We start from the raw sequence: 11,380 nt of genomic DNA on the forward strand, positions 1-11,380 counted from the left end.
GCCTCGAACTCAGAAATCCACCTGCCTCTGCCTCTCTGCCTCTCTGCCTCTCTGCCTCTCTGCCTCTCTGCCTCTCTGCCTCTCTGCCTCTGCCTCTGCCTCTGCTGGGATTAAAGGCATGCGCCACCACTGCATGGCGGAAGATTTCTTAATAGGTTTCAGTTTTCAGAATATGTTGGGTTATTTGCAGCCCCTATCTTGATGCTTTTAACTGCCTTCATTTGTGAGTTAAGTTATGTTAAGTAGGTATAGCTAAAGTTCTAGAACATGTCTCAACAGATTACCTAAAGTGTGCAGCCCGTTTCTGAGACAGACAGAAATATAGCTGTGGTGGTATGTTTATGACAAGAAGGTACTACCACCGTCAAGAAAAAGTGCCTTGTAATAATTAAATCCTTTAAACCTTGATGAGGGTGTAGGTCACTTGGATGTTGGCATGCGGCAGAGCTTAGCCTCATACTTAAGAGCTACATGTTTCCCGGGATATAATGTATTCCTACAGATTAAAATGTTTTCAGTGCTTATACTTAAAAAAATAAGTGTCTTCCTTTAGCACATACATCTCTAATCCCACCCAGCACTGAGGAAACTGAGAATAACCACGAGTTCAAGGCCATCCTGTTCTGGAATGAGACCCTACCACTAAAAAACAAACAGGAAAATAAAGGTTTCCCAGTAGATTGTGAGGTTTCCCCCGACAAAATATCCATTAGAAGACAAAATGGTTACAAACTGATAAAATGATTGTCACCATCAGGGTTTTATAGGTGATCCAGGTAAAGTTTGAGCTCAGTCCCTCATGTTTGCCTGAACTGATGGTTGGTGTTACTCATCTTCAGTCCCCAGTGGGCCAGTTTGAAAAGCTTATGGGGCCTTTCGCCTGTGTTCTCTGTAACACGTAGATGAGCAAAGAATCAAAGAGTGTTGACAAATGGTACCACGCACAGTGCAAATCAGAAAGCCAGCTGCCTTCTCCATAGACCACTTGGTTACAAGTCCTGCCGCAGGTCAGAGAGATGAGCTCAAGGAGTCAGGTGAGAGTCTCCAACAGTGCTGCTAGACCTGGGGAGCTTTTTGAAGTGAGGGTCTTCAGCATGAGAAGGAAGGAAATACTAAACATGCAGTTATTAGTTACTTTCGCAAAAAACTAACTATACTAGAAAACTGCCTCCCCTGGGCGGAGCATGCTTTTATGATTTGAGGGAAATTATGAAACTTAAAGATTGGCAAACTTCCAGAGTAAGTTAGCATGGACTGAAGAATGGAAGAACTGTAGAGCTGGAATCTTGCAGTGTGGCTCAGGTTAGCCTCAAGCCTGGGTCTTCAGGGTTCTGAGATTGTAGGGCTGCACCGTCATGCCTGGATGCTATGTTTCCAGTCCTATCCGGCACACTCATTTTTCTAGAACATTGTCCCAGGGAACAGGGATTTTCCTTTATTCCTTGAGTATATGACTGTTCTCAACTTCTTACAGTTGATAGTTGTAGGTGGTTAGGGTTGTTTCCGGTTGTCTTAAGATGGTTTGAAAAAAGAGGGGTAGGTATGTCATGTTAGCTTGTAAGTCATAAAACGCTCTTAGTGATGTTTCTCAGCCACCACTCCAACCCTCTTTTTTTCTTCTCCTTTTCCCTTGGATATTCCAATTGAAATTATTATTAATGCTTGCTTCTAGATTCTTAGGTCTTAATCAGAAGATTGAAGGAAGTGCACAGAGGTTGCATACTAGCGAGGGAAAGCAAAGCAATAGTACAGGTCAGGTGTGCTGCAGAAACATGAATAGGCTTTGAATTAGGAGGACCCAGGGCTCCAGGTCGTTGTCCCGGGCTTTGCCTTAGGGGCTCTTGGTGGAAGAGGAGGTGCTTGACTGCAAAGGGAATATGAGGCTGTGGAGTGGGTGGGGTCTCTGTTTTGCTTGGCAGGCTTTGCTCCCTGCCTTTCCCGTGATGCATCCAGTTTTAATCATATACAATGCCCAGCTATGGATAGGCATAAGATGGTATTTAGGAATTCTCTAAAAAGTTCACTGAGCACAGTTTGCCTTACCGCACAATGTACCAAAACTAGTTCAGGGCAGATCTGCCCTCTGATGCTATTCCTAATGGATCTAGGATTATTATCTGTCCATGAAGCAGGGCTTCCTGAGACTTGCTAGGGGAGATTTAGAAACGTACCCCATTGTTTGTGGTGGAGAGCATGCTTGTAGTTGGATGCATGTTGTGGGTCTTTGGATGCTCACAGTTGGGGTGGGGGGAGTCTTAGAACTCCCAGTGGCTAGTGCCTTCTGGTGCAGGTCAAGAAGGGTATATGGGTCACCTAAACAGAGTGGTGCCACATGCCCATAAGCTATTTACTATACTTCTCTGCCCCAAAAAGAGGGAGTTAAAAAGTATTGTCTGTAACTCTTTGTATCTTCCCTCATTATTATTATGCATGTGTGTGACATGCATGTATGAGTACATGTACCATGTGCATCATCACGTGTGACTATCGGGATAGCTTTGTGGACTTGCCTGTTGCCTTCCACCTCTACATGGATTGATTATCAGACTCGGGTTGCCAAGGCATCGACAGCAAGCACTATACCAAGCCAGCACGCACTTTTTTTTTTTTTTTTAATTTATTTATTTATTATATGTAAGTTCACTGTAGCTGTCTTCAGACACTCCAGAAGAGGGAGTCAGATCTTGTTAAGGATGGTTGTGAGCCACCATGTGGTTGCTGAGATTTGAACTCTGCACCTTTGGAAGAGCAGTCAGGTGCTCTTACCCACTGAGCCATCTCACCAGCCCCCAGCACGCACTTTTAACCGAACTTTGTAGAAAACTTTCATAGTGCTCCCATGGGAGTCTAGTCTAATAATCATTTTATGTAAAGCTGCTGGTCTGACTGTCTTACAAAAAGCACATAAATACCAAGACTTAAGATTGTTTTCCTTCTTCTTTAACCAGGTACTAAGTGTGACAGTGTGCACCATGCGTGAATATAAGCTGGTCGTGCTTGGCTCCGGAGGCGTTGGGAAGTCGGCCCTGGTAAGTCATTCCTGCTCAGCGGAAGCTTTTCACTTCACGATGGTCTTTTCTACTGAGGTAGCTTTTGTTTTGTTCTCATATTTAGTAGTCAAATGGAAATCTTGACTTTGAATTTCTACTTCTGCCTTTACATAATTCTGGGAATGCTGACTGAGGTTGCAGCTTTAAAGGCCAAATCCATTTCTGTAGTGATGAGGTTAGAACCCAGGGCTTCCCTCAGTGGGCAGAGCATTCCAGCCAAGCCACAGCTCGGCTTTTGTTTATGGTTTTTGTTTCCTGAGACAGTTGTTTCCGAGTACACTAGACTGGCCCTAACTGTGTGACAGTCTTCTCTTGTACTGGAATTAGAGGTGTGTACACCACGCCCAGCTCTTGTAAGATACACTTTTGCTTATTTGTCTTGGTCTACTTTAGGTAAGCTCCCACAACTTTACAAGACATATAAGATTTTTCTTGTAATTTTAGACAGTTATTGGGTGTATCTGGATGGGTAGCATTTATGTTATATGAGAATTAAGTTTAAGCTTTCCAGAGAGTAGCAGCCTACACATGTGTTTATATTTGCCTGTTAGTGCAATATAGAGAAATTAAGGGTTTTTTATTTGTAAGTAGGTATATATATATATATATATATATATTTGCAATTAGTCTTTTTTTTCAAGCCTTTGTCTATCTAGTTTTGTATTGTTTTAATGGGCATATTTTCCCTAGCAAGGATTAGCTTTAGAAGAAACAGTTTGACGTGATGAGGGTTAAAGAATGGAGAAGACAGACAGTTAGCTTAAGTAAATCAGAATTTAGCAAAGAAGCACAAGAACACAGATGAAGAGGAGAGTGGTGGTGTACCCCTGCAAGCTCAGCACGTGAGGCGGGGGAGAGCCAGGGTTAATGGCCAGCCGGGCCTGCATGGGACTGTGTTTCAAAACAAACATAGATTGACTTTCTCTTTACTGCTAATAAGATAAACCATTTTACTTGGTCATTTAAAATGGCCACCTAAAGCTATGCATGGTGGTGCATGCCTTTAGTTCCAGCACTCGGGAGGCAGAGGAAGGTGGAGCTATAGGAGTTCAAGGCCACCTGGTCTCCAGAGTGAGGTCCTTGACAGCAAGGCTACACAAAGAAATCCTGTCTCAAAAGCAAAACAAACAAAAAGACCACCTGTGTAGAATTTGACCATCCTTAGACCAAACTGAGAAGTGGATATAATATTCATTTGCTTTTTTGTTTGTTTCTGCAGTAATGGGAAGATGTGTTGACTGTGTTTATGGGTTAAAATTGCAGTGCCAACACTACACAAATGCTATTTGATTCACTGTATATATGTGTAGTGAGTAGTTATTAACACTGTATAGTTAACAGTGACAAACTTTATATGATCAGTGCACACATGGTCTGGTTTGTCCTTACCCTGAAATATTTTTAATCCATAGTTGGTTATGGAACCCGCAGATACAAATAGTTAACTGTAATTTAAAACTACAGATTTAAACAGAGCATAGTGGTGCAGACCCATAATCCAGCACTTGGGTAGGAGAGGCCAGAGGGTCACTGCAAGCTCCAGGCCAGGGTGTTCTGCGTATTGAGTTCCAGATTAGCCTGAGATACATGGTGAGACCCTGTCTCAAAAAATAAATATAAGAAAAGTTTACAGACTCAGATGTGTTCTTCTTTTTGGAATATAGTGTTGTTTTAATTTTTTCCCAGACTGTACAGTTTGTTCAAGGAATTTTTGTTGAAAAATATGATCCTACGATAGAAGATTCCTACAGAAAGGTATGCTACTTTTTAAAGGCCTTTTGGCTTTAATACAGATGTAAAGACTTATTTTTTAGTTTCTAATTATCCAATGTTTTATATAAATTAAAATGAAAAGATGTTTGTTAGTGGAAAATTCATGTGCTATCTCTTGTCATTGCTTGCCTACCACCGTCAGCAATTCATAAGCATTTATACACACAAGTTTGTAGAACGTTTACGTTTATTCTGACCTCAGAATTGTGACTTGAGTGTCACTTCATGCAGCAGGCCCATGTTCCCAGGCCCCACTCACTGGAAAGACTGATAGCCTTCAGTTCACTCACTCTTCTGGAGGCAGCCTCCAGTGGACGTCCCATCCTCGCTACTTAACCCCTCCTTGACTCATCCTGCTGCAGCAGAAAAGTGAGTCCTGGTGTTTGCTAGCACAGCACATGTTAATACAACCGTGTGCAGACAGACTTACTTCTGAAGCACCTGGCCCTCCTCTTATGAAGGTCTGCATTTCCGTTTTGCCACTTGCCTACTACAAACCTAGAAACACCGTCCTGCAGCCCCGCTGTGAGGCAGAAGTCTTTTCCTTCTGTAACTAATTCTAAATAAATTTTATTCCTAGAAAATGTTAGAAGGGAAAACACGGATCTGCACTTTATTTCATTGTTGTAACACTGCTTCCTTGCTTCCAGAAATTATGTTCCAGTGTGATGAGACAATAGAGTAACCAGAGAAATAAAGGCATCCCAGAGGGTTATGGAAGGCTGACCGGCAGTCACACTGCACTGCTGAAGTCTTGCTTTCCTACTTGGCTATTGTGAAGACATTTCTATCCCAGAGTCAGTGCTGAGCCCCATTGTGGAGTGACACTGGGCACAGTTGGCCCTGGCTAGAATTTGGGCTGCTGTGAAGCCTGTGGTCCTTTTTTTTCTATTGCTGTGGTAAAACACTCTGAACAGGAGCGTAAAGAAGGAAGCGTGTGTTTGGGCCTATGGGTCCATCGTGGCAGCAGAGAGCAGAGTGAGTGAGCACACGGGCCTCGGGAGTACACTTCTGCCACTCCTAGACCTCCCAGGCAGCAGCACCAAGTGGGAGCCACGTGTTCATATGCCTTAAACTATCGGGCCATTCTTACTAAAAACTGCCATGGTGACTTATGTAGTTTTTAAGTATTGTTTGATATTACCCTGTAAAGATCCCATAACTTTTTATCTGTTGTGCGTCTTACTGTTGTGGATATTTTAAAGTAGTTTTGCATGCATTAAAAATAAAGGAATATTTTCATTATTTTTTTCTTTAGCAAGTTGAAGTAGATGCACAGCAGTGTATGCTAGAAATCTTGGATACTGCAGGAACGGTATGTAAAGTAAAATTATCAAAAATATGCAGTGTATAGTACTAGTTTTTAAATGTTGCACTTTCTAAATGTAATATACCAATAACAAATGTTTTAAATGCTAGAGTGGTTGTACTAGTCCATTTAAGATAGTCTTACTATATATTCCAGATGATGTTGACATTGCGTGGTGCACATTTAGTCTTTGATGCTATGAATTGTTGTTTGGTAGCTGTCCTCAGACGAGCCTTGACCTAACTGTCAATTTTGTTACTGTAATGAAATGCCATAGCCAACTAGCTCTGTAAATGTAGATATGTTTTATTTTATTCTGGAGGTGCAACTGAGTCTGGTGATGGCTTATGTTCCTGACAGAACCTCAAGGCAGTGTGTAACAGGTGGCAAGGCACAGGAACATGCATCCCTGTCTCTCCCCCTCTATAATAAGCCTGTTCCACCTAACAGCTTGACTCCTAATTGCTTCCCAAAGGCCTTACCTCTTGACGTCCATGGGATTAAGTCTCTGCCCTGTGGATACCTCAGAATGAGGCTTAAATTTTGGCATATGAAGCCTTTGGGACTATTCAGTCATTGAGACCATAACAACCAATTAGATTTGTAGGTATTCAAAAGTAAGGGAAGGATTCTGGGTACAAAACTGTCAGACACATAGTTCTCCATAAATGCCCACCCCCTAGTGAAGAAGTGTAGAAAATAGAGTAAGATACAAATTTCCATGCAGACAGTCCCACAGAATGATGGCTGTGTCATGCTGTACCCCTGGGATAAGACTGGGGTGCTCAACACTTGATGGGAGGTTAAAGTTGCTCTTAGAGACACTGTGTTTCTGTTCCAGTTGAACATTTGTTGTATGTACATCTGTGGTAAAATTTTACTAATACAATTTTTCAAGCAGTATCTTGCTACTATATATAGTTTTAAGAAGTGTTACATGATGATTATATAATTTGGTATCTTGTACCCTTCCACCACAGGAGCAGTTCACAGCCATGAGGGACCTGTACATGAAGAACGGACAAGGCTTTGCTCTGGTTTACTCCATCACAGCACAGTCGACATTTAATGACTTACAAGATCTAAGAGAGCAGATTCTGCGGGTTAAAGACACTGATGATGTAAGCAGACTTAGTGGGCTGGTGAGATGGCTCAGTGGATAAGAGCACCGACTGCTCTTCCCAAGGTCCCAAGTTCAAATCCCAGCAACCATATGGTGGCTCACAACCATCTGTAACAAGATCTGAAGCCCTCTTCTGGAGTGTCTGAAGTCAGCTACAGTGTACTTACATAGAATAAATAAATAAATCTTTTTTTAAAAAAAAAAAAAAATAAGCAGACTTATTAAAGAAGACTTATGTTTATTCCAAACCTAGTTAATCAGTTTTAAAATTTAAATATTCTCTCAACTTAATTAGGGTTTTTTTTTGAGACAGGGTTTCTCTGTGCATCCCTGGCTGTCCAGGAACTCACTCTGTAGACCAGGCTGGCCTTGAACTCAGAGATTTGTCTGCCTCAGCCTCCCAAGTGCTGGGATTGAAGAGACCACCACCCAGCTTTCCTTTATTTTTTTTTTGTTCCTGCTTTTTTTTTTAAAGCAGTTTAAATGTTTGCTGCTTGGGCAGGCTCTCCTGTTTTACCTCCCCACACTAGAATTACCACCTCCTGGCTTTGTATATCTATTTCTAGACCATGAGTATGTGGGGAGACAACAGGGATGTGGGAGAGAAAGCTGTGTGTGGCCACATTCACGGTAGACTTTAACAGATTCTCCCTATAGCCCAGGCTGGCCTTGAACTTGGAGTGAGCCTCCTACCTTCTTACCCCAAGTGCTGGGTTGATGGGTATAATGCTTTGAAAGTAAGACCTAGCCACATCTATCTATGACCGTATGCCTATATTGTATCTCTATATTGGAAAGAAACATATTGGTAAAGGCAAACAACCAATATGTTCAATTCTAAAACTAAATTAGATTTAGGTGTTCCTGCAGAGTGAAGTGTAATGGATGCTAAAATCTATAGATTTCACAATGGTGGCTTTAATTCCTCATTACCTGTGGCATTGGTTCTTAAGTTTGTGTGATTTTATATCAAAATTACAGTAGGAATTGCTACAGAACCTTTGACTCACGAGGCTAGTATAGGGCCTGAGAATTTGCCTTTCTGACAAGTTTGTTGGTGATGCTGCTGCGGATGTGAGCACCACACTTTTTTAATGACCATTGTAGCACTGGGTGGGCGGATGTGCACTTATTCCTAGCAAGTTCCTGGACAGCCAGAGCTATATAGTGAGACTCTTACCTTAAAAAAACAAAACACAAAACATAAAACACAAAACAGAGAGGGGGTGGGGGGAGAAAACCAGTCATAGAGTCAGGTGAACTACTATCCTGAGAGCTTTCATGGTGGACGCTGTCATTTTCTGTAACTGAGATTCTGGGAGGTTTTGTTTTCCGTGCATTATTGTTTATTTAAAAATCTCTTTTAATCTCCTTTACAAGCCTAAATTCTTATTTTCCTTATTTGAATTTTTTTAGAAAAAAAATTTTTTTTAAATGTTGCTGGGCATGGTGGTGCACACCTTTAATCCCAGCACTTGGGAGGCAGAGGCAGGCGGATTTCTGAGTTCAAGGCCAGCCTGGTCTACAAAGTGAGTTCCAGGATAGCCAGGGCCAAAAAACAAAAAAAAAAAATGTTAATGGCCACTAGTAGTGGTTTGCATTACTTTCCCCTACTACTCTTAAAATTACAAACATTAGATATATCCAAACTTGAGAGGCCATTAATTTATTTTTACTAAATTGATTTATTTCATCATAGACTATGAAATGAGAGGTTACATTTAGGACCATGAGAAGCTGAAGTTTCTGCTTTAGGGACCTTCTTAATTTCTCCTTTTTGTATTGTGTAATTCATTAAACGCGTGTCAGAAACCAAAAAACATGAAGTTGGTTCACACCCTTAAACATTTTGAAGTGTTGAAATCTGCCAGCTTTTCATGGTAACACCCTTTGTACTTCCTGTTAAAAAGGTTTTTTTGATTACTGTGATTGGGTCCACTGTGATATGAATTTTCCCTCTTTTGTAAGCACTTTACAAAAGTACTTGGGTCATCTTTGTATAATTGTGTTTTTACCCTCATGACTGTCTTCGCAGGTTCCAATGATTCTGGTTGGTAATAAATGCGACTTGGAAGATGAAAGAGTTGTAGGAAAGGAACAAGGTCAGAACCTAGCAAGACAGTGGAACAACTGTGCATTCTTAGAATCCTCTGCAAAGTCCAAAATAAATGTTAATGAGGTATGTGCATGTGTACTTAGAATAGCTTTTTAGACTCGATGTAGCATCTTAAATTAATGGAGAGGCTGGGGAGGTGGTTGAGCACTGAGGACCTTACTGTTCTGAGAATCTGGGGTTAGTTCCCAGGACTGATGTGGTGACTCATAACCACCTGGAGGCCAAGCACCCTCTTCTGATGTCACTGGGAGCCTGCATGTTCATTGTGCACATAAACTCATGACCCAAACACACACATAAAAATAATAATTTTTTGCCAGATGGTAGTGGCACGTGCCTTAAATACCAGCATTCAGAAGGCTGAAGTGGGTGGATCTCTGAGTTGGAGGCCAGCCTGGTCTACCAAGCGAATTCCAAAATAGCTGGGACTATACTGAAAAACCTTGCCTCTAAAAATTAATTAATTAATTAATTAATTAAAAAAAACTTGTCCGGCATATGCATGCAAATGAGTAACAATATGTTGGTTTAAGGGAAAGTTAGGCAGAAGGCCAGTTTTAGAAACCATTAATTTCATCGAGTATTTGAGAGAGTTTATATAAAGGCTGAAACTCAGAAAGATAGTGTGGCCCTTGAAGTAGGTGTTGCCCCATAGATAGAGCAAAGGCACAAAAGGCACACAACAAAGCCATGAGACAGGAACGGCTTTTTTGTTGTAGGAAACTTACCTGAATTAAGTAGAATTCTTCAGCTCTTACTTGTATAGAAATGGTTTTAATTTTCTAAAAAAAAAAAAAAACAAAAAACAAAACTTGGTACTTATAAGAACACTCGCTTTACATTCGTTCTGCAAAAGAGCACTTGGAGATTCCTTAGAGCTGTGGGAATTGCCAGGAGTTTTTGTTTCTGTTTCATTTTTGTTTTTTGTTTGTTTGTTTTTTTTTTGAGTTTGTTTTCCCTTATTAAAACAAGTGGTGGTGGTAATAATAATAATAATAATGTGTTTGCAGATCTTTTATGACCTAGTGCGGCAAATTAACAGAAAAACTCCAGTGCCTGGGAAGGCCCGCAAAAAGTCATCATGTCAGCTGCTTTAATGTACTGAATGCATTGTAGCTCTGAGCCAGGTATGTTACGTTCTTCTCACTAAATGATGTTTAATCCTTACAGATAGAAATCAGGACTCCGTGTAGAAATCCTGGGAACCCAGATTTTACATACTCATCAGAAGGGAGGGGCTTCGCAGGAGTGGACTTGGTTGTTCAGCACACGCTTCTATCCTGGGGTCCCTGAAGCTTCTGATCCCAACCCTCTCATCCCTCTTAGTTATATTTAGATAATTAGACACAATAGGAGAGGGAGACAAGGGCTTGTGATCTCTACTCACTCAGGAGGACAAGGCAAGAACTCGCTATTCCTGCGTTACAGTTGCAACTGACAGGCACAAACCAGGCTCTCTGCTTACCTCTAGGATCAGGATGGTAACCAATGCCAAGCCCTGCAGTTAGTGCCCCAGGCAGAGCCAGGGTTCAGCAGATTGTCCAGCTTCTGAGTCCATGCTCATTGCTGTGCTGCAGTGGGCTCTGAAAGGCAGACAACGGCACCAGCTGCCATTAAATCGGAACTTAGGGCAAGTCTGTCAGAGTGTGAAGCGCTGAGCTGTGAGGTACAAGAAGGCAGTGCTGGAGGAAGAAGGGTCCTCACTCAGCGGAGGAGAACCAAAGGGAGATGAAGGGCACTTGGGGAGGGGGCGCTGGGCACAGTTTTAATCCCAGCACTTGGAGAGCGGAGGGAGTCAGATCTCTGAGTTTCAGGACAGCCAGGCCTACACAGAGAGACCCTGTCTCAAAAAATAAAATTTAAAAAAACAAAGGAAGGGGGCTGGTGAGATGGCTCAGCGGGTAAGAGCACCTGACTGCTCTTCCAAAGGTGCAGAGTTCAAATCCCAGCAACCACATGGTGGCTCACAACCATCCTTAACAAGATCTGACTCCCTCTTCTGGAGTGTC

General features: G+C 41.8%; 1 protein-coding gene across 1 annotated transcript in view; it reads left to right on the forward strand.

Moving 5' to 3' along the window:
* Positions 1 to 11,380, forward strand: part of Rap1b (RAP1B, member of RAS oncogene family) — a 31,309-nt gene that overhangs the window by 17,633 nt on the left and 2,296 nt on the right. Inside the window, exons 2-7 of the mRNA XM_021204912.1 lie at positions 2,949 to 3,029; positions 4,737 to 4,805; positions 6,082 to 6,138; positions 7,113 to 7,253; positions 9,291 to 9,434; positions 10,382 to 10,498. Coding sequence (XP_021060571.1) covers positions 2,973 to 3,029; positions 4,737 to 4,805; positions 6,082 to 6,138; positions 7,113 to 7,253; positions 9,291 to 9,434; positions 10,382 to 10,468 — 555 coding nt within the window. The 5' untranslated portion in view covers positions 2,949 to 2,972 and the 3' untranslated portion in view covers positions 10,469 to 10,498. The remainder of the gene's footprint in view (positions 1 to 2,948; positions 3,030 to 4,736; positions 4,806 to 6,081; positions 6,139 to 7,112; positions 7,254 to 9,290; positions 9,435 to 10,381; positions 10,499 to 11,380) is intronic.

The sequence above is a fragment of the Mus pahari genome, chromosome 9 (assembly GCF_900095145.1).
Source record: "Mus pahari chromosome 9, PAHARI_EIJ_v1.1, whole genome shotgun sequence".
Classification (NCBI taxonomy): Eukaryota; Metazoa; Chordata; class Mammalia; order Rodentia; family Muridae; genus Mus; species Mus pahari.